This window comes from Azolla caroliniana, unplaced genomic scaffold (genome assembly GCF_043228905.1).
Source record: "Azolla caroliniana isolate FFs.n. ecotype wild unplaced genomic scaffold, voAzoCaro1.0.p SCAF_1, whole genome shotgun sequence".
NCBI lineage: Eukaryota > Viridiplantae > Streptophyta > Polypodiopsida > Salviniales > Salviniaceae > Azolla > Azolla caroliniana.
The window spans coordinates 36,417,530-36,444,089 of record NW_028230436.1 but is presented as its reverse complement, the minus strand read 5'-3'; the positions used below and the strand labels follow the sequence as shown (position 1 = coordinate 36,444,089).

Here is a 26,560-nt window from a genome sequence, read left to right as displayed (position 1 = left end):
CAGAAATGGAGGCATACCATACTACAGAAATACCATTACCATTACCATCCCTACGAAGGATCTCTAACAGGGTTTTGTGGGGACCTTATCTGATAATAAGAAGTACCGACCCGATTTCCGATGGCGGGGTTTCTGTCATTAGCCACTGTGCTCTCACTCGGGCACAACAAAGACAATACGATCAACGCTTGATTTGGGATATGGCCAACATGGGAGACATCGGATGGCCGGAGCCAGTCACATGTTCGGTTCTCTTGCCAATCTTATAAGTAGCAATCCAGTTTTCAAGTTGGGGGGGGCTTCCTTCATTAACTAGTTTTCACTTACTTGGGCATAATAAAGAGTCTGTCAAGACTAGATTTGGGATAAGGTCAATTTGGGCCATTAAATTATCGGAACTAGTCATGCATTCGATATCTTATCAAGACACCACAGCCTTGTTTTCACATCCATGTCAATATTTGGGATATGTCGCAAACCCATTGATATTGGAAATGTTTGCTTGCCATATGATCTCCGTGTTTCCCAATCTTGATTATTTTAGATCAATATATTGGCTTTGGTTCATTTGCTATTTTTATTTCTTTTATGAGAAAATATCCTCCATTGGTATTTAAATTAAAGTGGTCAGAGGCAATATACAAAATAGTCCAATATTACATACGACCCTAGCCAATCTTTCTAAGTAATGATAAGTAAGAAAAAAAAACCTAGCCACCCTTTATAGGCAAAGAAAGTACAATGAAGCCATAACATTCTCCAAATCAACAAGATGAATAGTCCAACCTCTAGAAAAAAACCAACAAAGAAGTCCCTATATACATGAAGCATTGAACCATATCAAGGTCATTGCTTTTTCTTATTTTTTCCCTCTTCGACAACATGTATGTTAGATAACAACACATACGCAGTTTTGTTTGTGGCTTCAACTTGATGATAAATTCAATTGCTTCTTTTGCCACATCAACATTCTCGTGAAGTAGGCAAGCACTTAAAATAACCATCCATGATGATAAAGAAGGCTCATCATGAAGCTTTTGTAAGAAGTTAGTTGTTGCTTCAAGATGTCTCGATGTACCAAGGATATCAATCATATAAGCATAATGCTCTATTGTTGGTGAGATATGATGAACATAATTCATTGAACTAAAATGATGCCATCATTCACCCACAAGTTCAAGATGATTACAGTTGAAAGAACACCGAGGAATGTTGTGTTATCTACCATCACATTCTATTGTTTCATTTTTTCAAAGCATTTTAATGCTTTTTGGGGATTACCATGCTACACCAATCCATCAGTAATTGTGTTCCATGTTATAGTATCGGGATGGAACATTTTGTTGAACATCACACATGAATCCTCCAAGCAACCACTGTTTGGATACATATCAACTAAAGCACTTGCTACATAAATGTTTGATTCATAACCATATTTTATTATACTTACATGGATAGACAACCCCAAATCTAGGGTACCAAGGGATGTGATTGCATTGAGGAAATTTACGAAAGTCCCCTACCTGCACTTTCTTCAAATTGATAAAAAATCGCCAACACCTCCTTTAGGTCATTTGCTAATTATATTTTACTTGACTAAATCACACTGATATCTCGCCAATTTTCATGATGGGTTATGAGTGTGGATCACATAGGCAAGGATATCCAATGTCCCATTTTGAGATGAAGGAATGGCTTTGGGAAACATAATAAAAAAAACATTGTTTCCCCAAATGCCATTGATCAACCATATGAAGAGAAAATGGGGATGATTTATTATTGCCCTAAGAAAACAAATCATTATGGGAAACGAAGATGAGCTACCACATAATTATTGAAATAAACAAATGCAATTGCTCGAGAACAAGAAGAAAACCCTATGGACAATTATGGGAATAAAGAAAGATTGTTAGTAAGGTTTTTCTTGATACATTCAAAAACTAAGTTTGTGAATAAGGGTCAAATATTTTTAAGAAACATAAACTTGTAGGCATGCTTGCAATTCATTAATGTTGCCAATAATACAGAGAAAGATGAACACAAAACCGAATGCTCATGATATCATGCAAGAATCGGAAGACCAAATTTCCTTGAGGTCTTTCACCGTGACATGCTGGAGCAAGTCCAAGTGCAAGGCTGTGACAAGCAATCTCATGGAAGAGAGGAACACAAAAGCAAATGCACATGATACTGTATACAAATACATACACAATGTGTGTTCGTGCACGCACACATTTTTAGAATATTATCTTCTCATTTTTTAGTTCTTTTGCCATACGTCACGAAACAAATCAGAATGAGGTGTGATGAGCAATATCACGAAGAGAGAGGAACACCAAAAACGAATGTTCATAACATCATACAAGAATCACAAGCATCGATAGAAACATACATATATTCGTACATACACATACATGTGTGTGATGCGTGTGTCTATTGTAAAACTTACATTCTTTCAGACCCGATTCACTATGAAGATTAAATAATATCATCTTAGGATCGCGAGCATGCATACAAAAGATTGATTATTTTTTGTTTGAGCATTTTCTGGGCGTATATTACAGTTATGGTGGACGGAGTCGAAGAGCAAGGGGGTGACGAGCAATGTGATGGAAAAGCGGACATCTTGAAGAAATATCATTCTTGAGATACATGTATGTATGTTAATAATAACATTGTTAGTGCAAGTAGGAGTGCCGTGAAGAAGCTTTTTTGTATTTACCGGAAATGCCCTCGGAAACTTTTAGTATTTTATATTTGGCTGCCCCCGAGAGGTGTGTGGTAATTGGGGTCTTTTTCTTCTTCCTTCCTCGTCTTCCTTCTTCTTCATTTTGTAGCAGTGTAAAAACATGGTGGATGCAGCAGTCGCAGCAGTAGAGGAGATCACTGGAAAGACGCAGACCGCCGTTCGTTACGTGAGCTATGAAGGAGAAGAACAGCTGCCGTCGATCATGGCACTCGTTGACGATGAACTCAGTGAGCCTTACTCTATCTTCACTTACCGTTACTTCATCACCATCTGGCCACAACTCTGCTTCATGGTATGCACGTCCGTGACTTTTCTCCTCTTTTTTCTTTCTTTCTCTCGTATATACATTTCTTAATGGTACGTCAATCAGCGAAACAATTGAGAACTCAAGAGGCATTTGGGGGAAGAAAAACTTTGGGGTACCTCGAGGATTTTTTCCTTTTCCTTTTCACCAAATCAACATATGTATGTATGGAAGTACTAGTATCAGGGAGTTTTGATTCACTTGGATTTGTATAAGGAACATGCACTCTTAAAATAGTACATACAATTGCTAGAGACGAGGGTGTTCAAGGGCATCATCCAGAACCATCTATATTGTCGCTGATTTCATGTGAAATGAGAATTTTTGGCTAGTTTCATCCGTCTCAACAAAAGGTCCTTTCTCCTTCGAACCATTTGGCCTTTCTGAGCACATTCTACAGATCCTCACTTCACCCTATGCTTGTCACTCTGAATTCACGAGATCCATAACACTTTGCAATCTAAGCTAGTTAACATTTTTCGATACCTTCCCCTGGGTGGTGATTTCATTTCAAGAAATAAAGGAAAATCTCCAGTGCATTTGGGTAAAATCAAGGAAAACTTAGGGTCAGTCAGGTACGTGAAGGAAAACTTGGGAGTGTTTTGGACAATTTTTTTCCTTGTTACTAAATCAATTGATGTATTCATGGAAGTATTAGGAGAGGTTTTTTCTTTGTTACTAAATCAATTGATGTATTCATGGAAGAATTAGAAGAGATTTTTTCCTTGTTACAAAATAAATCGATGTATTCATGGAAGAATTAGTAATTTGTGGGGTTTCGATTCAATTGATTGGGTATAGAAAACATGTAACAAACGTTTCAAATGGTTGCTTTGATCACAATACCGAAGGAGAATGATTTAGAAAAACCTTCTTCTTTCATGAGATTTGTGACATAAAAAACCTAAGCAATAAAGAGATGAGTTTGGCACTGCTGCAAACAAAATTAAAACGTGCTTGATCAGCCTTTCCTTTGTGTTAAACATACAGTGTTAGAATTATTACATTAGATGCCAGAAAGATGGATCATTTTGGTAAATAATAAAATTGATCTAAAGAGAAACTTAGTACCTGTTTTTTATGTGGGAAATAAGTTATAAATAATAATAATGATATAACTGAGGTTATTTTTAGCAACTTCCCAAGGAAGGTGGTGGTTTGTTTCTTTGATTTATTACTTTATATCTCAGGCTTTCCATGAAGACACTTGTGTTGGAACCATTGTGTGTAAAATGGGTCAACATAGAAACACATTCAGAGGATATATTGCGATGCTAGTCGTTGTAAAACCATTTCGAGGAAGAGGAATAGGTAATCTTTTGTTATGATTTTACTAAGCATTCAACTTAAGTTTCCCTAACTCTTTATAATCTTATTATTTTTTCGTATAATGAACTGTATCCTGGTTGTAAGCTATGTTTGTATTAACCCATCCACATGGGTTAAATTCTTACAGACTGCACTAGCTTTACTAGATGACTATGTGGAACTTAACGGGGGTTATAACACACAACCTTCTGCCCTCCATTGACTAAGGTTACCAACTGACAACATCCATACTCACCATTCCCATGTTAATTTCCATGGTTCATTCTTGCCATGGGTGTTTTTCTTCGCATCTGTTATGTTGCTTCATTTCTTTGAACTTCCACATTAGCTTGCGCTTTTCTGTAGGTAGTTCATGTCATTGAGACAGTTTTCAGTTTTATAGGAGAACTAAATGAGGTGAAGCATAATCTAGTTGTGGTTTGTGAACTAAATGAGGTAAACGTATTGTAGTTGTGGTTGTGGCAAGTGCAGACACTTCTAATGGTTGTTGATGTGATGTCAGATTTCAAGATTGTTGCAATATAAGCAGTGGCACTAAATGTTCTGGAATGAAAGACTTCTCTTTTGGTTTTCTCTAGTCTGATTGCCTCCTGTTTTTGCAAATGAGAGCAGTGTTTTTTTGGAGATTCTTGCTTGTTAAGCCGAGCTATGATCATGGGATTCTATGATGTACAGATGATTCCCTATTGAACACCATGATCTGAAAGATGAATGGGCTTTTTAACAGAACAATGCCCGATTTCCCACTTTTTCCACCGTAATTTTCCATTTCTCGTATCCCCTAATCGTTGTAGTAATATCTATTACTGAATGATTACTCATTGATGATGAGAGATCTACCATGTACAAATTGAGGATCTTGGAGGTTTGGGGAACTTGCAAGTATGCATCATTCCAACCTTTTGTCAGTGCAAAGCTTTTATGATTCTATCATAATAGAGAAGTTGTATTTGTTTCTGCCTGGTTTTCGAGAGTAAGTCCTTAATTTTTTGTGAGGTGGAGACATCATTGTCTTGCTAAGAATACATGGGGAAAAGATGTCGTGTGAGATGGGCCATGCCCTAATCTTGCGTTCACAATTCTATCATATTAGAAAATTTATACTTGGTTCCTGTGGCTTTTAGGGATGAAGTTCTTAATTGCTTGTGCGGCGAAAAAGATACCATTAATATAAGACAGACTATGCCAAAATCTTGATCTGATATTGAATGTATTTTTTGTGGGAAGAAGGGACACTAAATGTAGCCGATTGCCGCAAGAGACAATGAGGTTAGAACGTAAAGAGCCAATACTCATTACTAGAAATTTTGTTCTTGATTATTTAAATTGAAAAACATTTGAGTTTTTTGTGCATTTGTTTCTTTGCTTTCCTATTTCACCTGTACTGAGAGGTATGAGATTCTAGTATGTTTAAATTCATCATTGAATTTAGTGGTATAAGAAAACTCATTAAAATCTCACTCAAGTGACATGCTGGATGCAGCAACTGAACTTGTAACGAGAGCGATACAAGTTATGCATGAATCAGGTTGTGAAGAGGTATATATTCTTTGTGTTTGGATAGGTTTCTCCTTTATAAAGGTTAACACCCACTCATAAATTTCAATTTGAGCCTGCAGGTGACATTGGAGGCTGAAGTGACAAACAAGGGCGCCCTTGCCTTGTATGGAAATCTTGGATTTACTCGTGCCAAGAGACTTCACAAATATTACTTGAATGGTGTTGATGCATTCCGATTGAAGCTACTATTTCCTAGACCATATGATCATGAGCATGACCACCACCATGACCATGGTCATTATCATGATCATGATCATAGTCATTGCCATCATGATCATAGTCATGGTCATAGCCATCATGATCATGGTCATAGCCATCATGATCATGGTCATAGCCATCATGATCATAGTCATTGTCATCATGATCATAGTCATGGTCATAGCCATCATGATCATAGTCATTGTCATCATGATCATAGTCATGGTCATAGCCATCATTGATTACAATTTCTTATTAACTTGGCATAAAGTGAGGAATACATGTATTGTATGTGAGCCATCTCTATGAAAATCCTAATTGCTCTCAACCATGTTTGAGATTTAACTGTTCTCTTTCTCACTTTTGTTATGGAGAATGATTTAATGAACAGCATTTTGATCCTCAATTGTTAGTTTAGTTATGAATGGACAGACGTCCTGAGCAACATTTGAAATTTGACTTTTTCCAGTAATAATGGGGAAATCCTTCGTGTGTGAACCCACTTTCTATCATCAAGATCACAAAATGTTGACATAAATCTGTTTTTTGAAAATGAAATGCTATTTTATTACTTCTGGTGGCATGATGATTTGAATATTGCCACTAAAAGAAGAAATCAAACAAAGACAACTTTTTGGCAGCAATGTCCTTACCACTGATGTAGGGAATAAATGTGGGTAAGTTGATGTTCGATTTAGTGTGGAGAGAGAGAGAGAGAGAATGTAAAGTGGTATATTGATAAATTTTGCACGCATTGTTCAAATTTTTATGTACATTGTAGCAGAGTTTGTGTACAGATAACAATCAATAAAGTGACCCTAGATAGAGTCTATATGGTATAATTTCTTTTTCTTTCAATAAAGTTGAGAACTTTGCCTCATATTGAATCATTGTTTCTCCCTCTATGACTGAGGGAGTAGGCAAGGGGGAACCTTTTGCTTGACAAATAAAACACTTATTAGCCTTGAAGTAGGACTTGGGTTTTAGAAACCTGTGCTGGTCTTCAAATGTAAGAACCTATTGCTACCACTTGCTACCACACACACACAATGCACATATTTTCTTTATGTGGAGTTTATGGGAATTGGTGAAATAAAGAAAAACTATAAAATTTGGCCGCTCTCAAACATTGTGTCATTTTCATAATGTGTGTTTTGTATAATCTTTGCCCATAAAAACAAGCACTAGGGTTTATTTGCGAGCTTGCAAGGGAGCATCTGGGCTTTCCAACCGTTCTTCATAGACTAATTTGTTGGGCAATCTAGTACTCTTATTAAGTAATCATGCCACATGATTGAAGTGTATATGATCTTACTTGGATTCAGGTACTTAATCAAGCTTTGATCGGCAATGTAGTAGTGAGGAATCTAGTTTTTAATTGTTAAAAATAAAATATCTAAGAAATGCTTAATGGTTCTAGATTATTTTTGCCCCAATAGTAGTATTCATATTTCTCGAAACCACCAAGGGTCATATTGATATATCTAAAAGCCACGAAGTGAAATTTTGAGAAACCACCAAGACTAGTATTGATATGTCTAAAAGCTACTGAGCTAAATTCCTAGAAATCATCGTATACTCTTGAAATTTCCAAAAACCAACAAGGGTAGAGTGAGCCAAATTTTTGGTTTGAGTAGGGACGATACATGTTAGGAAGTTGCAACTTTCCAAATAAGAACTAGTTACTACATGCTACACCATGAGGTGACAAAGGTACCCTAAACCAACTATTAAGAGAAGGTCTTAGGGTTCTAACTTCTCACCATTTGGAAAATGTAAAACATGGATATGTTTACAAATGAACCTAGAGTCTCTTCTTAGTTATTTATCCATATTGCCGAAGAAAATCTTTAGATCCTCGAAAGATTTGCCAATCGTGATTGTCATGATTATTCCTCCATTCAACTTTGCAAATACCTTTTGGATTCCTTTATGGAATCTTGCGAGGCTACGATTGAGATTTCCAAAACCAAGCAAGGGCAATGTTAATATTTCCAAAATCACGAACCACCAAGGGTTTGCATCATCAAATTTTTCTAAAAGTGCACTAAGGGCGGTATTGATATTTCGGGACAAAGCTGGTTTTGATATTTCCAAAAACCACTAAGCGTAGTTGTGACATTTCCGAATAGTAGAAGAAGAAGAAGATAAAGTTTAAACCTGGAAGGGTAGTTTTGATATTTCTGAAAATTACCAAGGGTACTATTGGTATTTCCAAAAATCATTCCACTGTAGTAAGTGACATTTCCGAAAAGAAGATCCTATTAACAGAGAAATGGTGGAGCTTCAGAAAGACGAAGAAGAAGTTGTACGTGAAGCCATGGTGAGAACCCTAATTTGGATGCAGGGATAAATAACGAAGAATGTTTCATCTATATATTTCTTGTGTGTGTGGTGAAAACAAACCCTAACTCGTTTCCTTTTCTTCTTATACCTCTTTTCAGAAGATCTCGCTCAAGGTCGATCTCCGATGCTGTGAAGGTTGCAGATCTCGTATTTGCAAAGATTTGAAGCGAGTTGCAGGTAAAATAAACATTAAAAATAGCAGGACTTAATGTACGTTGCCTACACATTAGGGTTTACTATGTTTGTATATGCGGGTTAGGGTTTTACTGAGAGAAGAGGTTTACATGGAAGCAGGAGTTAAGGAAGTTATGGTAGGGAAGGATCAAATGGTGGTGATTGTGAGTGGAGAAGAGATGGATGAAGAAGAGGTATTGAGAAAAGCAAAGCAAAGGAAACCTATGTCAGAGGTCTTGGAGGTTCATATACCATTGCAAATTATCCAGAGCAAGAAGGATAATGCAAAGGAAGAAGAAAAAAATGAAGAAGAAGAGGGCTGTAGAGACCGGACAGCTATGGAAAATAAGGACGAGGATGCAAAGCAGAAAGAGAATAAGAAAAATAATAAGGAACTGAAGACTTGCAATGCTGGTAACGATGATGGTAATACCCATGGTGATGTTGTTTGTGAGAAGACGAAGATAAAGAGAAAAGCGGTATGTGAAGAACCCCTATCTAATGGTGCTCATGACAACTCATCAAGCCAATGCCCCCTAAGTAAGGGAGAAAACCCAGCATCTGAACTTCCTCCTATTAAGGGGGGCATTACAGATCCAGACAAGAAACCATTAGGACCCAAGTGGAAGCCCTCAGTTCCATCTGTGCCAGGTTCTGGTGTCTCTGGAACTAGCTTCATTGGTCTTCCTCCACCATCCATTAAGCGGCCCCTTGTGCGTGGTGACACCCTGGTTTCTGAACGATCCTCTTATGATGCTTCCCACAGTGTCATGTTTCGCACCCGTGTCACTACCACTCATGATGCTTGTACTTGCATCCGATTTGAGGAGACCCGATTCCACATTGACAAGTGTGTCACCCACCAATGCTAATGCTCTCCTTGTACATTGGTAATTCAACCTTATCATCTTTGTTGCATGCCTCTATATGACATTTTCCTCTGTATCTTGTTTCTGTTATATGTCTCTCCCCCTGTGATATTGAGCCTCTGAGGAGAACCTGTATGGCATGCTAATAGGTCTCTTATCTATGTATATCAATTGTAATGCATATTTATAATATTCTTTACAAATTCTTGAGCATTGAGAGTTTATTAACAGCTCCACACACAATATGCAAAAAACATTGTTTTGATTCTGTGGTCATATTAGATCTTCCAGGAAAGTAATAATATATATCTTAGCTGTCCCATTTTCTTAGGAACATCAAGATCAACTAGTTTTTGCATTGTTATAGTGAAATGAGAAGTAACATATATCTAGGGGTGTGTTTGTGGTAACTCTCTCCGTTGTAAAATTGTTGAGCTTTGAGAATGTTTGTCAATTCTACAGGTTCTATGTGAAAACAATTCTTTTGGTGCCATAGAGGACTTTTGAGTCATGTATTATATATACACATGATTCTCTCAGGAGCTATTTATGTGTCATATTCTTGAAGGAACATTGTGGTTGATTACTTTGTGCAGTTTTACAATAAAAATGAGGAAAGATTAATATCAATATCTCTTTACTATTTGTGTACCCTTCTTATCAATTACTCATTAACAATGATTGTCCTAGTGAGAAAATAGTTTAAATCTTCACATCATAAAACAATTGTGGTTTTCTTATTATGTGTATAATACAACTGTTTATAAGGGGTTTTGATGGGATTGCATCTGCATGTAGTGACATTGACGTTGCCGTTGTATGAAGAGTTGTGAGGCTAATGGTAGACCTTGTTTGCACAACTCATCAGCTGAGTAGGGATTCGACCAAGTGTTCTAGTTTGTGAAGAACTCCATGAATAGTCATGAATAACTTAACATGGAAGCATATGAATTCTAGGTGTGAAACTAACCTGAGTATTAATTGTAAATACCAAAGAGCAATTGATGAAACCTGAAGTGAATTCAGTTCTGATTGGGATCCTTATGTTTGTGATGACTGTCAACCAGGTAGATAATTTAAAATGTAGCTGGAGTCAGATTGGACTTAAAAATGAGTGAGGTAGATTAAACTGTAAGTGGCTTTGATGATTGGCTAACTGTAAGTGTCTTTACAAATAGGAAATTAAGAAATAAAAAGGTTTTAGGATTTAAGATATTGAGGAATAGACTTTTTAATGAAGAGGCACTCCTTTTGCTCCTCTTTATTATGGCGCATTTCGAAGGCTATAAAATAAAGAGATTCTTATGCTTGATTTGGAAGAGGTGTTCTTTGGACCTTTTTGTTCCTCTTTATCATGATGCATTTGGAAGGCAATAAAATAAAGAGATTCTTATGTTTGATTTGGAAAAGGTGCTCTTTGGAATTCCTAAGCCAACAGCATTTTGTTCATTATCAAAACAAGCTTCTTCTTCTTCTTCTTCTTCTTCAAGATTCCAGGCCTTTTGTTTCAATCCTTTTATTCTCCATTGCAGCTTGTATGGAAAAGTTCAAGTTGGCAATGGTTTCTTTGCTCTTGTCCCTTCTAAGACTTACTGCTCATTGTGCTACCATAGCTCATAAGCTTAGTCAAACCAATAAACCTCCCTATAGGTACCAACAGTTTGTAAAGTTAGAGATCTTTGGAGATGCTAGAAGAGGATCCCACACTGCCTATAATCTCTCACTTAAAAGAATTAATGCAACGTGGACATGGCATACTGAGGTCTTGGATAGCGTGGTGATAGTGCCATCATCAGTGCAATCCTTGAGCAATCACATGAAGACTCATATAGCAAGTATAAGGATGGATCGTTTGAAGCGAGATAAGGGGAAAGTGGAAGCTATATTTGGTGCCGTGAGGCGGGCCCGTGAAAATTTGTCATTGTTAAGGATGGGTTCAGGAAGCCCTCGTGCCGGATCATTACCCCTTGTTGCCCCAATAGAACCAACCTTATCATCTGCAGCCATGCTGCCAGGTCTGACCACTACATTTCATGGATCGCTTGATCAACACTGCCAATGGCACCGGCACCGGCACCGCCCCTCATCATCACCACCACCACCACCGATCAATAGTCTGGTCTCGTCTGGTGCAAACCGCGGCAGCGGTGAGTACCTCGTGAAAATCCCTTGCCCACCTACATGATCCTGGACACTGCTAGTGACCTCACATGGTTGCAATGTGCTCTTTGTAATCAATGCTACCCCCAACCTGACCCCATTTTCCGGCCTTCTGCCTCCTCGTCCTTCCGCCCAATCTTGTGCACCTCGCCACTCTGTGCCCACCTCCCGCTCCACACCTGCATCCAGAGCTTCACGTACGAGGTCCAATATGGCGACGGGTCATTCAAGGTTGGGAACCTAGTGACCGAGATGCTCACCTTCTCCAGTGGGGCAGTGGTGTCAGGGATAGGGATCGGATGCGGGCATGATAATGAGGGGCGGTTCAGTGTCTCTGCTGGCTTGCTCGGGCTTGGGGCTGGCAGCATGTCCTTCCCATCGCAATTTTGCATACTGTCTTCCGGCGATGGGATATGGAGGAGGAACTCTGGCATTCGGATTGAATAACTCGGGCGATCCAGGATCCAGCGAAAACACGCCTACAGATGACCGACAGTCTGTGAGTACACCGCTATTACGGAACCAGAGGATGGACACCTTCTACTACATTGAGTTGGAAGGGATCAGTGTGGGAGGAAGACGGCTGCCCATATCATCGGCGATACGGGGGTTGTCGGAGAACAGTGAAGGCGGTGTTGTGGTGGATTCAGGGACGACAGTGACTCGGCTCGAATAGGTCGCCTACGACATTGAGAGAGGCGTTTCAGGAGGCAGCAACAGATTTGAGGCTTGTGGATGGAGGAATGGAGATATTTGACACTTGCTACGACCTCTCGGGGATGGTGTTGGTCAGTGTGCCGACTATTGACCTCCATTTGGTGGAAATGGGGACAGACAATGCCCCTGGCAGGATAGGCAGCAAGAATTCAGCCCCATCTACAGCTACAATTAGCCTTACAATTAGCCTTCCCACTGCGAATTACCTTATCGGTATCGATGATGATGCCGCAACTTATTGCCTTGCATTTGCTCCATCATGGGGTTTATCTATACTTGGAAACATTCAACAGCAAGGTTTCCTTCTCTCCTTCAGCTCTAGCACCTCTCGTCTCACCTTCACACCCAGCTATTGTTGATATATCCTTAATGACCTCAAATGAAAGTTTTACCTCACAATGTATGTAATGAAGGGTTACAAACACTTGATTAATGAATGCTTGATGTGGCTACATGAAATCAAGGTTTTAGCTAAGTAAAACAATTTATCGTTTTGGTTTTAGGCACTAATCAAGATCTCTTAATGTATGCTAAGATTTAAGGAAAATATAGACCAACATAATGAAGGTTCAAGTCACACTTAGTCAAGGTTTAAGCTCATCATCTACACCAAATCTTATAAAACATTTTTAAGCAACTCATGAAACTTGACAATGATAATTGGGTGTGTATGGCAAGGTAATAGGTACCGCATCATGTTCAGAATTAATGATAAATCATGAACGTATAAACTATTTAACCATAAGTTTTTTGAAGTAATATCATTTGAATTGGCTGGAACATAGCCACAGTTTTTCAAGCCGATGAAAATTTCTTTCAAACGTTGAAACAAAAGTGTGTTCTAATCACTGATTATAGTCTGCAACACAAGTTAGAATAGTCTCGACACATAAGATAACAGTAACTATGTAAAACAAGCAAAGGGGGAAATCATCTAACTGTGTTGTTACATGGATTTCTTGGAATTTTAGAAAAGGTAGGGATGTATGTAAGCTTGCAGCCTAAAGAAACAAGAAAACTCTAGGTTATCTTCTTGGGGCTTAAGTATGGGTGGTCAGTTTAATGAGAGATTCAGTTTACAAAGATGTATAACTACATGTCCTTGGCATCTCCGAAGATTGTTAGTTGAGTTTTTGTTAAGTCTTCCTGTCTTTTGTTAAGCAAATATTGTGGTTTAGAATCCAAAAAGGGAAGATGCATCTATGTACATTGCTACCTTGAAATGGATAAATGAGCAAAGCATCTAAAGATGGTTGTAATTTCCTAATCTTTACATTCTCTCTCTCTCTCTCTCTCTCATACACTATTATATCTAATTTTTTTGCTTGACTAATTCAGGCGTGATTTTTAAATATTTAAGAACACCAAATACATCACTACCCCTGACACTAAGTATGATTGGTATTGGTGATTCAAGTTTCTATTGGTTGATGAAACACAGAGTTTTGTCACTCTTGCAACAAGGTTGCATCATTTGATTTAACCAAGGACAAGATCTTTTGCATGTATGTTGTATGTATGATCTTTTAAATTAGTGCGTGATAAATGAGTTTCCCTACTCAATCCTCTTTAGAATTGCACAAATGTCAAGAAGAATGAAAGACAACACAAATTATTGCAATAGCTCATGTTTGAGCACCACTACAAGCACATATTGTAACCTCATTGAAGCTATATTTATGAGGCTAATCTATTTTTTCTTTACACATATGTGACTAGCTTTTTGGAGATGAGTCCTACAGCTACTACTAACAAGATCAATGATCTCAATTTAAATTCTCATGAACCGCTCTCAAATGATTTACAAGTCCAACTCCATGACAAACATCTTCACAACAAAATAGTGGGTCATTTTGACTTAACTCACGATGGCTATGGGAGCAGGTGCCATGCAACAGTTGCGATAGTTAAATAATTACAGCATGGGTCCTGATGCTCCTTTTCTTCAATCCCAATCCCACTCCATCCAGATGACATTGAGTGAAAAAAGATGTCAAAGTATGCAACATGATGCACAGCCCTTCTTCCCTAATGAACCTGCTTAACAAATTGAGGAAATTGTAAATTTATTGATTGAAACTGAAATTGCATAAAATCATTTATAAAGAAACATTGTTCAACTATCTAACTCAATTTTTGGACATCAGCGCACGAAATATATTTCTTTTGTCTCATTAGCCAAGTATTAATTACGATATTAAGCTGCAACAAGACAATCTTTAAATATCTAAAAACAAATTTGAACTTCATAGCATACCATTCCCCAAAAGACATGTTTTGGTATGATTGAAGGATGGAAGAAAACAGAGTGCAAGAAAAATTAAGAAGTGCCACTAGTTACAACAAAAGGATGAATTTTTTTTTGAAATTTTAATAAAAACAATAATTTATTTACTTTTTTTTCTCGCAAAATTTATTCAATGGGAAATTAGGAAAGAAAATTGACATTTTCCAGTACTATGCCTATGTGGAACTCTGTAAGTTATAGATGTTAGGAACAAATATGAAAATGATTTGAATCTGCAAATAAAAATACAGCCCAACTGGCCATACAGACTAAAGATAGCCCAAGTGGTCATATGGGCACACTTAAGAAATATTATTGTCAAGAAAACAAGGACAAACGATTAATCTTAAATCTATCCCAAATGGTCACTCTAAGATGAAAGAACTTCAATGTACATACATGCTTCCATGTGGGATTAGCTTGCTTATTAGTAAAAAGTCAGTGAAAAATGTAACAATCACTCTTTAGATAATTGCCAGTTATCATTACTTTTTGGGGGGTTTATAGATACATATAAATCACAATAAAGCATCAAAAAGATAGAAACAAAAACAAGCCTTCTTCGAGAAAGTGTCAAGTGGAACAAATATTGAAGCCTAATTTAATATCTGACGCCAGTGGTGAAGTTTGACCTTTTCTATTTGGGAAAAACAATGATACAAGCACAATTTAAGAGATTCAACTTCCACTCAAATGTAACACAGCATATCAGAACTCTGAACACAAACATCATGATGAAATTTGTATAATCCGGAAGTGTCTCATTAACTATGAATATAAATATACTTACCCCCTTTTTCGAAATCCGGTTGACTCACAACCACATGCATCGTAATTGTTCCTCCAAGAAGTTCGCCAATCAGCACCCTTGATTCAGCTAAGGTTTTGTTATTCTCTAGAATTTTACCCGCATTTATCAACTTCATATCACTTATAGTCCTAGGACCATTTTCTTTCTCTGGGGACATGATGACACTCAATTAGCACAAAATAGTCAAACTAATCTGCAATCTAACTACAACAAAACAGTAATATGAATCTGCCTATTGTACCTAAATGGAAGTGGTTAGATGCATTCAGGTTGCCTTTTAGCTCAAAATATGCAACCTACAGTAACTAGGTTCGGGATATCCTACATGCTATAAAGAGTCGAAAAGTGGAGCTGCACTGCAAGATTATGAAATCATTTATGAAAATTAGGGATACAAAACTGAAAAATATTCTATTAACTAACCTATTCCCATAAAAAGGACTTCTGTCACTTAATATTGTGCAAGGAAGATGCCTCTTGCCTCATAAACCCATTTCTAGAACTTCATACACAAACAGTTAGGCAACTCTTGGCTTAGTTTAGTAAATAAAATTTGCACCAAACTTTAGCACCAATAATAGAAGAAACTACAACTTACGCCTCTATGATTATATGATTTTAAAATGAAAATTTCCTTTTATTCTACCATTTTGAATCATAGTTTGCGAATAACGGTTAAAAACATATGTCGTACCTTTTGGCCACTGAGAAAGAATGGCTTCTTTCAGGGTAAGAACACTTGTTTCCGGCGCATATTTGTTAGGTCCAATATCAGTACCATCATAAAGGCGGAATTTGAGCTCTAATAGCTCTTCAGCTGCCATTCCCAATGTCTTTACAATTTATTTATAATCTCTTTTTCAAACCAAATTCTATTTTACAATCCTGAAAAATAATGTCTTTTTATAATTCATTACAAGCTCACTCAAATTAAATCTCATTTAACAATCCTGACACAAGAATGTTTTCTTTAAACAAAAGAGAAGGTGGGAGTGAGAGAGAGAGAGAAGAAAGTCTCTTCTTTCTGGAAGTTGAGATAAAGGAATCATATACTTCTCATAAAACTAACTTAAATGATAGGAAAAAAAATCTCTTATTATACTATCTTCTTTTCAAATCAAATTTGGTTTACGAAAATCCACACAAGAAAAATGTTTCATTGCAAAATCGAAAGACAGGTCTTTGCTTTTGCTAAATTACGCTGAAATAAGCTTGGATAAATAAACAATAGCCTTTCACAATAATCGACAAAATCTGATGAATCCCAGTATTAATTTCTTCCTTCCAATTCAATGTTTTATGGTTACAACATAACCAAATTTGTCACGAATTTTTTCTACTGTCCGGGGATATTCCGAGAATTGAAATATTCAGAGGCACTATAAAACAGAAATTTCAGAGGAAAAACGAAGGAAGGAGAAGAACAATATATATAGCAAAGAAAGATAGAAAAACTAAGATCTAAAACTAGCGAGAGAGAGAGAGAGAGAGAGAGAGAGAGAGAGAGAGAGAGAGAGAGCTTACTGTAGAGATGGCGTCTGCGCAGAGATGTTGAGAACCTAGTTTCGGAGTCCCTCTTCAGAGAGAGACAAACTTCCATTCATATCGTCTGTCTGTGTGTCTCTCGCTCCCGGTCCTTCTCTCTCCCGGAAGGAAAGAAAGAAACTTCTTTTCATCGCCTCCTGGCTCTTGGCTCTTTGTATGTATGATGTATGTATGTATAATGTATGTATGTATGTATGTATGTATAATGTAGGTATATATGGCATAGGAAACAAAACAAACAACTTCCATTCAAATCGTTTGATATTCTTTACAGAGTTCCCGGTAAAGGAAGTGCGTCTGCTATAGAACCATGTTACTTACAATACACATGCAAGTTTGTCGGTAGGGTCGGGTCGGGTCGGGTCCACTTCCTGTGCCATCACACCATAACCCAACCAATGTCAGATTTTGCCCTATGCCGAGCCTTTTCCGGCAAATGCCATCATGTCTCCCAGTACCCTGTTGTTGATCCAAGACGAAAAACAAACAAACTAGCATCGTTTGTACCCCATCAATCATGCCATTGGCCCTAGCAAGGAATGAACCAAAATGCCACGTTGTAAGAATGGCATGATAGTAGTAATGATAATAAAGCGCAGTGGTGGATTATGACGACAGACAATGAATCGAGGTTAAATTCCGGAGATGGAACATGAGAAATGGCTATCAAAATTGAGCCAAGGTCTACTAATACTGTAATGCTCGTGATCGAAAATTGAAATCCAAATGCCAGAAATAAATTCTCCATATAGGCCTTGCAATTGGGCATCATAAAAGCATCATACAAAAGAGACACGTACCATTTATGATACGATGTTGTTTTAGCAAAATTAAAAAAAACAAATGAACCAACAAGACCCTCCAAACAAACTCCTAAGTACATCCCATTAGTCCACACGCGAGGAATAAGTATTTGGTGGTCAATTAACCAAATTGTCCATGGATCCCCTCCATCTAGCCTAGGGACGACAATAACTCTAAAAAATGTAACGTCATCAAGGAGCCAAAACATTTATATGGGTGATCAATTATTATAAGCATAACCCCTTATGCATCGATCATCGTGCATCATGTGTAATCCTCACCTTTTACAATGTTATCTCCTATCGCATGTAACATATGATCCTCCAAACTCAATGACATCCCAATTCTCCATTATGTAAAAATTCTAATAATCAAGGTATTTCAATGACTATAACAAGATAGACTATTGGCTAAAGGCAATGATTGATCAGTGTCTAAGTCTCGTTGGCAACCAAGCCTTAGTGAGAAGGCTATCATGGTTGTCAAATCAACTTCTCTCTATTTGCAACAATCTAAATATTGTGGTTGATCTCTCTCTCTCTCTCTCTCTCTCTCTCTAAGGCAAGTTATGGCAAAGTAGCAAACCTCATTTTTTACCATAAAACATATGCTCCATTGGTATTAATAAAAAGCCCGGAGGCAGTATACAAATAGTACATAATATTGTTTCATCTCCACCAGTATATCTGAAATGATTCTAGTATTTGTAAAAACTGTTGGGAAAAAAAAAACAGCCATAAAACACAGCATTGATTCCAGTGATCTGCTGCAGAAAACAAAATTTCGGGCTCTTAGAACAGAACTCCATAGAAAACTTATATTTCACATGATATTCCATGTCCTCCGTCTTTCCAATCATATGTGTCAGGTGTAAGAAGATTTCCGTCTCTGTAAGAAGATTCACCATCCCAACAGAAACAGTTGCAAACAGATCTGAAGTAGCAAACCTCATTTTGTTAGAGACTCCTCGGCTTACATGTGATAGTTTGCTCATTGATCATGTGTTATATACCCAATCACACATTAAACCCCCTCATATATATTTTCTAGAAATATTTTAAATATGTTTTCATCGTCACAACAACCATCTCTCATACAAAAATGGCCTTATGTATACATGACTCTCAAAGTTTAGATGGAGTGCATGGGGAATAAAGTACTAAGACCTAGAGTTGGGGGATATATCATTAATTGGTGTGTGGCCTTGGGAATGTACAAATGTAAGACAAGTACGCATATTCCCCATTACTTTGTTGTTGGGTGTAAGATTCATTCTTCCACTCTCCATATTGTGTTGCCCTTGAGTAGAGAGAACGTACATTCAAATTACCTCCTTAATTTTGGTCATGTCCCTATATCTTATCTCATATCTCTTCTAAACCCTTGCGCTTATGGGTCTTGGGCCATAAACTTTGAATCTTTGGACGTGTTATTTTACTTAAATTGTAAAATCAAAAGTAGCAAAATTATCGAGTTCGCGTTTGGTCCTTGTTCAGAACTTGGCCACATATCATACGTAGGTTTTAGTTCAATGCATGGGGTCCTTTTAAAAACCTTTTTTTCTTTATCTTTTCATATAACTCTCTCACTCTCTATCATGGGGAGGATTTGTTTCAGTACACCACCCATATCTAAATGCGGATAAAAAATAGGCTGAACCATGTCTAACTAGGACCATAATGTTGAGGAAGTAAATGCATGGCTACGCTCCTCGGTTAGGGGGAAAGCAACCCAACTTTATATAATGGTATGCTACATTTAGGAGGACATGATACTAGATGACATAAATTCTAGAACACCTTTCAGACTATCATAACCAAGTTATCAAAAGGCATATAAATAGATGCAATCTTATGGAGAAATGACAAAGGTTGATAGTGTATGATCCTATGATCCACATATTTCATTTATAGAACACACAACTTGGTATGCTAGGCACATAAGTCTCACTATCAAATTGGTCATGGAACCCAAGGATCATCTTTACAAATGCATGCAAGGAAGATGAAAGTAGGAACAAACAAGAGATCCGATAGGCATGTCAAATGCCAAAATATTATGCAACCTTCATAACCCAATCATAAGAGTTGAATTCATTATGGGCATAGTGCTAGTGTAACAAGGGTGAATTGTCTATTGAATGTTTTGATCATAATACAAGTCTAGTATTTTGAGGCCTATCGCACCTATTGTGCTTGGAGAGGAAATTGTAATTAGTTTTAGACGCATCCCTTTGGGAGCTTCACCCTTGTGGTGTTGGCAAATGAGAATCCGCAATGTTGACACCCCTTGCACAACTCCACTCAAACCTAGGAAGGGAATCAAGAAATAGGGATGCAATCAAGTTTGGATGTCATCTACTAAGTCACATTGAGTGGAGGGTGGCAATTGGATTGTGGGCCTCAATCAACACTTCAATAGCTTATGCTTGGTAGTTCCACTTCAACATGTAATACAATAGAGTGAACGTAAACTAATAATGTGTGGGTCCATCTAATGTTTATTGTATCTACATTAAGTGGTATGCTTATTTATCATGTATAAAGACAACAAATTTACATTTTGCTTTATCTTGTGGTATGTCTATTATATAATGTATGAGGCAATAATTTCACATTTCGATTTATCTTCATTATGTGGCCTCATCTGAAAATTGGGAAGAGGCCAAAACATATTTTTAACTAGCTAGCTAATATATGTGACTAAAAGCCAAAATAAACAACAAATTGGGTGGTGCAAAGATGAATATTTACATTCATTCCACCCCTCATTGTATCACACTCTACTACAATGATCCACCTTCAATCACAAGTGAGTTTGTTTCCTCCGGATTGTAAACCCCAATCTTGTCCAACGATGTTGCTTAGGGGGCACTCTCTATTGCATAGTTCATTAGTAAGGTTGGTTACCAAATCCACAGGCACTCAAATAAAATCGGGCATAATTATGGTTTCAAATATCGTCTCAGGGAATGCACTCAAAAGAGGCTATAGAGACTATGGATATGCCGAGGTGGTGTTGTATTAGTTTTGAACAGATGCAAGACAATATATGTATATTGTTCCTTCAATTTTAATACCAATGGAGGATATTTTTTATGGAATAAAATAAAATAAAATAGGGCATAATTTACCTCTAAGGACAATAATAAATCAATAATAAATCTCTGCCTTCTTCACCCTATCTCAAATGAGATTGTGAACTATGATTTGTAGTTGTCTGAGCAACTTGCATGAATATAAATAATCTATTAGGCACATGTAATAGACACAACATAGAATTTAGGACCTTATGTTTCCAAAATCGGTGTTGTACTAATACACCATTACATGTATGTAGTAAAACTTTAGAACTCTTACATCAAATTGATGAGGATGTCTTATATGCTCTCACATTGTGCATTAGCTTCGAATATTTTGTTTAATTTATAATTTTATGAAGATAAAAGGTCATATATTCAACATTATTGTCTCGCTAGCAATACCTAATATGATAAAAACTAATAGAAGTGTTTAGTTCTTCATTATAAGGATATGACAAAGTAGCTTTATGATTTACCTAAGAATTCCATTGTTAAATTGGAGAATTTATCATGCAAAGTATCAATCAAGTTTCAAAAATTCTCCCATTTTTATCCGCTTAGGACAAACATCTCCAACTTATTGTTTCAAGTTTGAAATAGTGTCTCATTGATCCCCCTGAGTTTTGACAATAATTAAAATTTATCCCAATTTGGATGGCATCTCCTTGATGGGGCCCCAACATTGTTTCATCAAAATTTGAGTCTTCGAGTGATGGAATTAGAGGAAACAAATACGTGAGTGGCTTTATCCAAGTAAATTAGAAGCATGTGTGCTAGAATCAAGAATTTGCACTACTAAGTTTAGATGAGAAAAACATGATCCCTAATGTTGATTGACTTGTCTTTGTGCAATATCTTTCAAGAACACATTAACACCTCTCTTCCTGGTTATGAGTATCTTGGACTATTCATTTAAAAATCTAATCGTCCTAAACTACTCTTCATTGAGCTAAGCATCTTGGACCATTTTAAAAAAAAGTTTAGGCTAGGTCAAGATGGCAACTTGTAAATTCATTCTGAGGGCTAATGCACTTATAGGTGTCCTTGGATATCTTTGTTATAGAGAAAAAAGGCATGAAAGGTATATCAAGGGAACAACGTCTCTTACCGTGGAGGAGAGTAATGAGCTTATATACGTACATCTTGCATCTCAATGATGATGGCTCAAGGCCATGGAGAACAAAATACCACCTTGACTATAGAAGTTAGTAGATTTTGTGTGTAATTGTAAGAGAGTGGGAAAGAATGTAGATGTGCTATATTACCTCTTGAAACATTTCTCTCCACATATGATATGCCAATTTGAAACAACCTAGAAAAAGAGTCTTGTCATTCTTGAATGATTCTTGAATCCACTTCTTTCCAACGTATTACAAACATATACATTATATGTACATGTGGACCAATGATATAGCCCACTTAGCAAGACTGCTCAAGTGTGATGAAAACTTGTCTTACTAATTCAATGATTCATAAAACATTGGGAAAAAGGATTTATTACTCTAATATGCATATGCATTCCAACATACAAGTTGAACAATATATAATTAGGACATATGGATATATATACTTGCCACACTCACCTATAATAATAATAATAATAATAAAGAAGCCACGTCATTAACCATACCATGATGGGAACCCACCCAGTTGGTCTTCACATGAGTTGAATATCAAGTATGAATCGTCATTAATGCATGTCATGCCATTGCCATGGGTGGTTGCAATTTGATGAAACAATAGAATATCATCACTTTGTATTAAATGCAAATCATCACCTTCTCCTTCCTCCTCTTCTATCTTTACCGATGGATTTAACTCTTCTTCTTCATCCAAAGAAGGTTGAGATTCATTGCTTTGCCCTGAATCATCGCTTTGATCCTCACCAGAGTACTTTGTGGGGGAGTAATATGTCAGCTCTGACTTCCCACTTGTTTCCTCCTCCTTTTTAACCATTAATGCATCATCAGAAAATATGTTAATTTGTTGCTTCTCTAGCAAGCTCTTTAATCGCGATACCTATAAACACATGACATATGTCAGAAAGCAAGATAATGACAAAACATGGTATCAAATGTTATATTACAATAAGTTTTAGACATTTTCCCACCTAACGTGTGTGTGTGAGCTTATGTAATTCCAAGGACTACAAATATTCATAACATTGAAATGTCCCCTCTATACACACACACACACACACACACACACACACACACAACTAAGTATAAAGAGAACCTCATGTCAAGAAACACATCCTTAAAATATCAAGGAGTCCTCCAAAAGCTTTTAGAATGTTCTTTAATGTTTACAATGAAATTATCACGAGATCTTAAGTTTTGGTTGTCCCAAAGTTTCGAGGACACTCTAGAATGATATGATTATATTTATCCAAGATTCCAAAATCTTCCAAGATGACTATTGTTTTCACATGTGTGATACCTTGCTTACAAAACTTATGGTAATGCTAAAACCTCTAAGAAAGGTGAAGTGGGACATTTAATCTCATTACATGGAAAACAAATGGCCTAAAATCACTTGTGAGCTTAAAAGCAAGATTATAAGGAAAAATGGAAAGGTAATGGAACAAAACGAAGAATTAAAGATTAGCTAGCTTGACCTCAGCAAGTAACCTCATGTTTTCCTCCACAATGGCGCCATGTTCCTTAGCTCTATTGTCGTTGTCCTTAACTAGAGCTTCATAATTGGCCTTCAAGGCATCATAGTCTTGTTCGAGTTGCTTATTCTTCCATCGGGCTCGCCTATTTTGGAACCAGATCGCAACTTGTCTAGGCCGAATCCCTAATTGCTTTGCAATTTCAGTTTTCCGGTCAGGTTCGAGCTTGAGATCATTGTTGAAGCTCATCTCTAAGAAGTTGACTTGCTCCATTGTGAGGCGGCGTCTCTTCTCGGATGGATTATCGTTAGTTGTCATGTCATCGATAAGATCATGATCACCGAGGTTGTATAGCAATTCGTCGTCATTGAATGCATTGTCATCTTTTATGGAGTATCGACCAAGGGTTCTCTTATTGAGACCTCTACTTGGTCGAGCTACAAAGTCATCATGTGGTCCCGAGTTATTAACAACATATAATAGAGAACATATGCATCAATGGATTTGCACAAGTGGTGTGATTAGTAAGTGAATCACGGTTAATGGATGTGATTAGGGCATGGTTAGTACTTGCATCCTTTGCATGGTTAGTTAGTTTCCTGATTGGGGGGTGAACAAGGCACAGGAGTATAAAGTTTAAACCAACCCATCATCAATCTTTGAATTCTATGATTAACCCATCCTTGATCCCTTGAATTCCACTACGAGGATGCGGAGCAAATCCTAAAGATCTTAACGTTTCTGAAACTGCTGGTCTCTAAATTCCTAAACTGTTCCATTTATGATAAATCCTAAGGTTCGATCTTAAAAGAATTCAAAGGAAACCAGGATGGTATATTTTAATTCATACTCATGGGCGACAGTTATATTAATTACCTTTGGGAAGGGAGGTCGAATTACACGACGAGACAAACCCTTGCAGTGATTGATGATGATGAGGTAATTGAAGACTTGTGGCAGTATCTTCTTCTCGAGCTTGGATCATGCTGTCCAAATGATAAGGTCCCATGATAACGCCATTGATCCAAGCCATGGAATGGAGTATGGACTTAGGACAAGTGGATTTTAGATCAAATATACAGATCAGAATATAGATAGATATGTATGCATACAAGTTGCGAGAACAAGCTAGGCCCAGGGATCAGATCAAATCTAAAGCCAGATAGACATATAGATGCATCCAATCTACGGTAACTAAAAGGCAAACTGGATTAGATCAAACATAGATAGACAGACAGATGCATGAATACAATCTATGAGAACAGCCAAAACGAGGTATGTAGATAATATTCATACGAGCTATGAGAAGAACGACATGTGGAGTAGATTAAATATATACAGATATATATTCATATACAACTAGTTCTGATAACAAAAGAAAGAAAGGAGGAGGAGGAGGAGGAAGAAGAAGAAGAAGAAGAAGAAGCAAAGAATGATCAAAATATGAAGAAACCATGGTGATGGTTGCCATGCGGGAGAGAGTGTATGACTTGCTTGGCCATCTTGAACCCGATAGGAATCTCAAGACAGAGAGCCATTACTCTGATGTTTTCCGTTTCACTCCGTTGAAAGACAGAAAGAAATCCTCAGGTTAAACTTAAAGGCAAAGCCGGAAAAACAGAAGAAAAGAGTATATGACGAGAAACCTGAGGAAAGAAGCAACAACAAATAAGAAACAGTGGGAAAATAGCGAGGGGAAACAGGGGAGTGCTATTAAGAAAGAAGAAGAAGAAGAAGATGATGATTGATACAGGGATTTTAATTAGGGTTTGGGTTAAGGTAAGGATAGGGATGAGGAAACTAGGGTTAGGGTTAAGGGATTTGCAATAGAGTTAGAGTTGAAGTTTGACCTTGGTCTAGGGGATTTGAAGTAGGACTTGGGTTAGGGTTCGGAGTAGGATTAAGGATTTTAAACAATGGTTAGGGATTTGGAACAATGGTTAGGGATTTTGAATAATGGTTAAGGATTTTAAACTAGGGCTAGGGATTGGAATTAGGGCTGGATTAGGGTTAGGGATAGAATGAATGAATGAATAAAGAAGAAGAAGTTAGAACAGGGGAGATGCAAATGAGTGATAGACAGGATAGATAAGATATTGGGAGAGAAGAGGAAGGGCGAAAGAAGAGAAAAAGACAAAAGCGAAAAGCGAGAAGACGAAGAAGAAAGAAAGCGTGTGTTTTCCTGTCTCTCTCTTTCTCTCTCTCTCTCTCTCTCTCTGTGTCTCTGTGTGCGTGCATTTCTCTGTACTGACGCCATAGCTATCCTCATCATCTCCATCAGCATCTTCATCGCTCGCGGTCGTCAAATTAACCCTAATTCTCATTATCACCCCCCCCCCCCCCCTTCCACCCTAATTTCTGTCCATCAAAACCCTAACCCTGATCATTCACACTCGTCGAAAATTTCGCCCTAATCATTCTCTATCATCACATTCTAACATTAATTCACATTATGGGCCGTCCACAATGTCACCTACTTAATTCAACCCAGATATTTGAATGGATCAACCCTGCACCCATGGCTCAACCCAATCAATTTTGTGACCTAATTTTCCATCACCCAGTATGATGCCTTAAAATTTTCCCCTCATACAATTTGAACACCCTAGAGACAGTTTTTTTGGTTTTCTGTTTTCTTGGGGGGCGGGAGGGGAGGGAGGTCTGGAAGGGGGGCAGGGCATTTCGGGAAATACAGAAAACCTAAGGGCATTTTCCTGGAAATACGAGGGTATGTTCTAGGAATTATTATTTTGTATTCCCCACCTTTTTATTAATTCGTTTTTCTCTTCTTAACTTACATAATAGAACGCAAGGGTACATTTTGTTGAATTCACTAATCTTATAGAGGATTTATTATTATTATTATTATTATTATTATTATTATTTTCCCTTTTATTATGTAATTATTATATTTTCTTTAGTTTTTTAAATGATTAGATTCTTCTTCTCGGGTAAGAACAAAACCAAGAGTTCTTGTGATTCCAATCACATCCTCCTCCTCCTCCTCCTAC

General features: G+C 37.3%; 5 protein-coding genes across 7 annotated transcripts; 3 read left to right on the top strand and 2 right to left on the bottom strand.

Annotated features, from left to right (window-relative positions):
- Positions 1 to 2,811: 2,811 nt before the first annotated feature.
- On the top strand, positions 2,812 to 6,546 carry LOC147870252 (N-alpha-acetyltransferase MAK3-like). Its single transcript, XM_087338364.1, has 4 exons — positions 2,812 to 3,041; positions 4,244 to 4,364; positions 5,866 to 5,921; positions 6,002 to 6,546. The coding sequence occupies exons 1-4, from the start codon at positions 2,850 to 2,852 to the stop codon at positions 6,380 to 6,382; spliced, it is 750 nt and encodes a 249-aa protein (XP_087194490.1). The 5' UTR covers positions 2,812 to 2,849; the 3' UTR covers positions 6,383 to 6,546.
- Positions 6,547 to 8,332: 1,786 nt separating this feature from the next.
- LOC147870251 (uncharacterized) lies at positions 8,333 to 9,732 on the top strand. Its single transcript, XM_087338349.1, has 3 exons — positions 8,333 to 8,463; positions 8,585 to 8,663; positions 8,781 to 9,732. Exons 1-3 carry the CDS (start codon positions 8,416 to 8,418, stop codon positions 9,530 to 9,532), a joined length of 879 nt encoding a protein of 292 aa, XP_087194475.1. The 5' UTR covers positions 8,333 to 8,415; the 3' UTR covers positions 9,533 to 9,732.
- A 2,700-nt stretch (positions 9,733 to 12,432) lies between these two features.
- On the top strand, positions 12,433 to 12,765 carry LOC147870250 (protein ASPARTIC PROTEASE IN GUARD CELL 2-like). The gene has a single exon (XM_087330833.1). It carries the CDS (start codon positions 12,433 to 12,435, stop codon positions 12,763 to 12,765), a length of 333 nt encoding a protein of 110 aa, XP_087186959.1.
- Positions 12,766 to 14,071: 1,306 nt separating this feature from the next.
- Positions 14,072 to 17,163, bottom strand: LOC147870249 (membrane-anchored ubiquitin-fold protein 3-like). Of its 3 annotated transcripts, none has more exons than XM_087338324.1 (4): positions 17,029 to 17,163; positions 16,199 to 16,321; positions 15,484 to 15,651; positions 14,072 to 14,443 (listed from the first exon to the last, which is right to left on the bottom strand). In XM_087338324.1, the coding sequence occupies exons 1-4, from the start codon at positions 17,102 to 17,104 to the stop codon at positions 14,400 to 14,402; spliced, it is 411 nt and encodes a 136-aa protein (XP_087194450.1). In that variant the 5' UTR covers positions 17,105 to 17,163; the 3' UTR covers positions 14,072 to 14,399. The 3 variants fall into 3 exon arrangements, with proteins under 3 accessions (XP_087194450.1, XP_087194459.1, XP_087194467.1); XM_087338333.1 differs by having other exon boundaries at positions 16,199 to 16,389; positions 17,029 to 17,147; XM_087338341.1 differs by having other exon boundaries at positions 16,199 to 16,337; positions 17,029 to 17,119.
- Positions 17,164 to 22,248: 5,085 nt separating this feature from the next.
- On the bottom strand, positions 22,249 to 25,646 carry LOC147870248 (uncharacterized). Its single transcript, XM_087338315.1, has 3 exons — positions 24,426 to 25,646; positions 23,553 to 23,986; positions 22,249 to 22,954 (listed from the first exon to the last, which is right to left on the bottom strand). Exons 1-3 carry the CDS (start codon positions 24,580 to 24,582, stop codon positions 22,556 to 22,558), a joined length of 990 nt encoding a protein of 329 aa, XP_087194441.1. The 5' UTR covers positions 24,583 to 25,646; the 3' UTR covers positions 22,249 to 22,555.
- Positions 25,647 to 26,560: the final 914 nt, after the last annotated feature.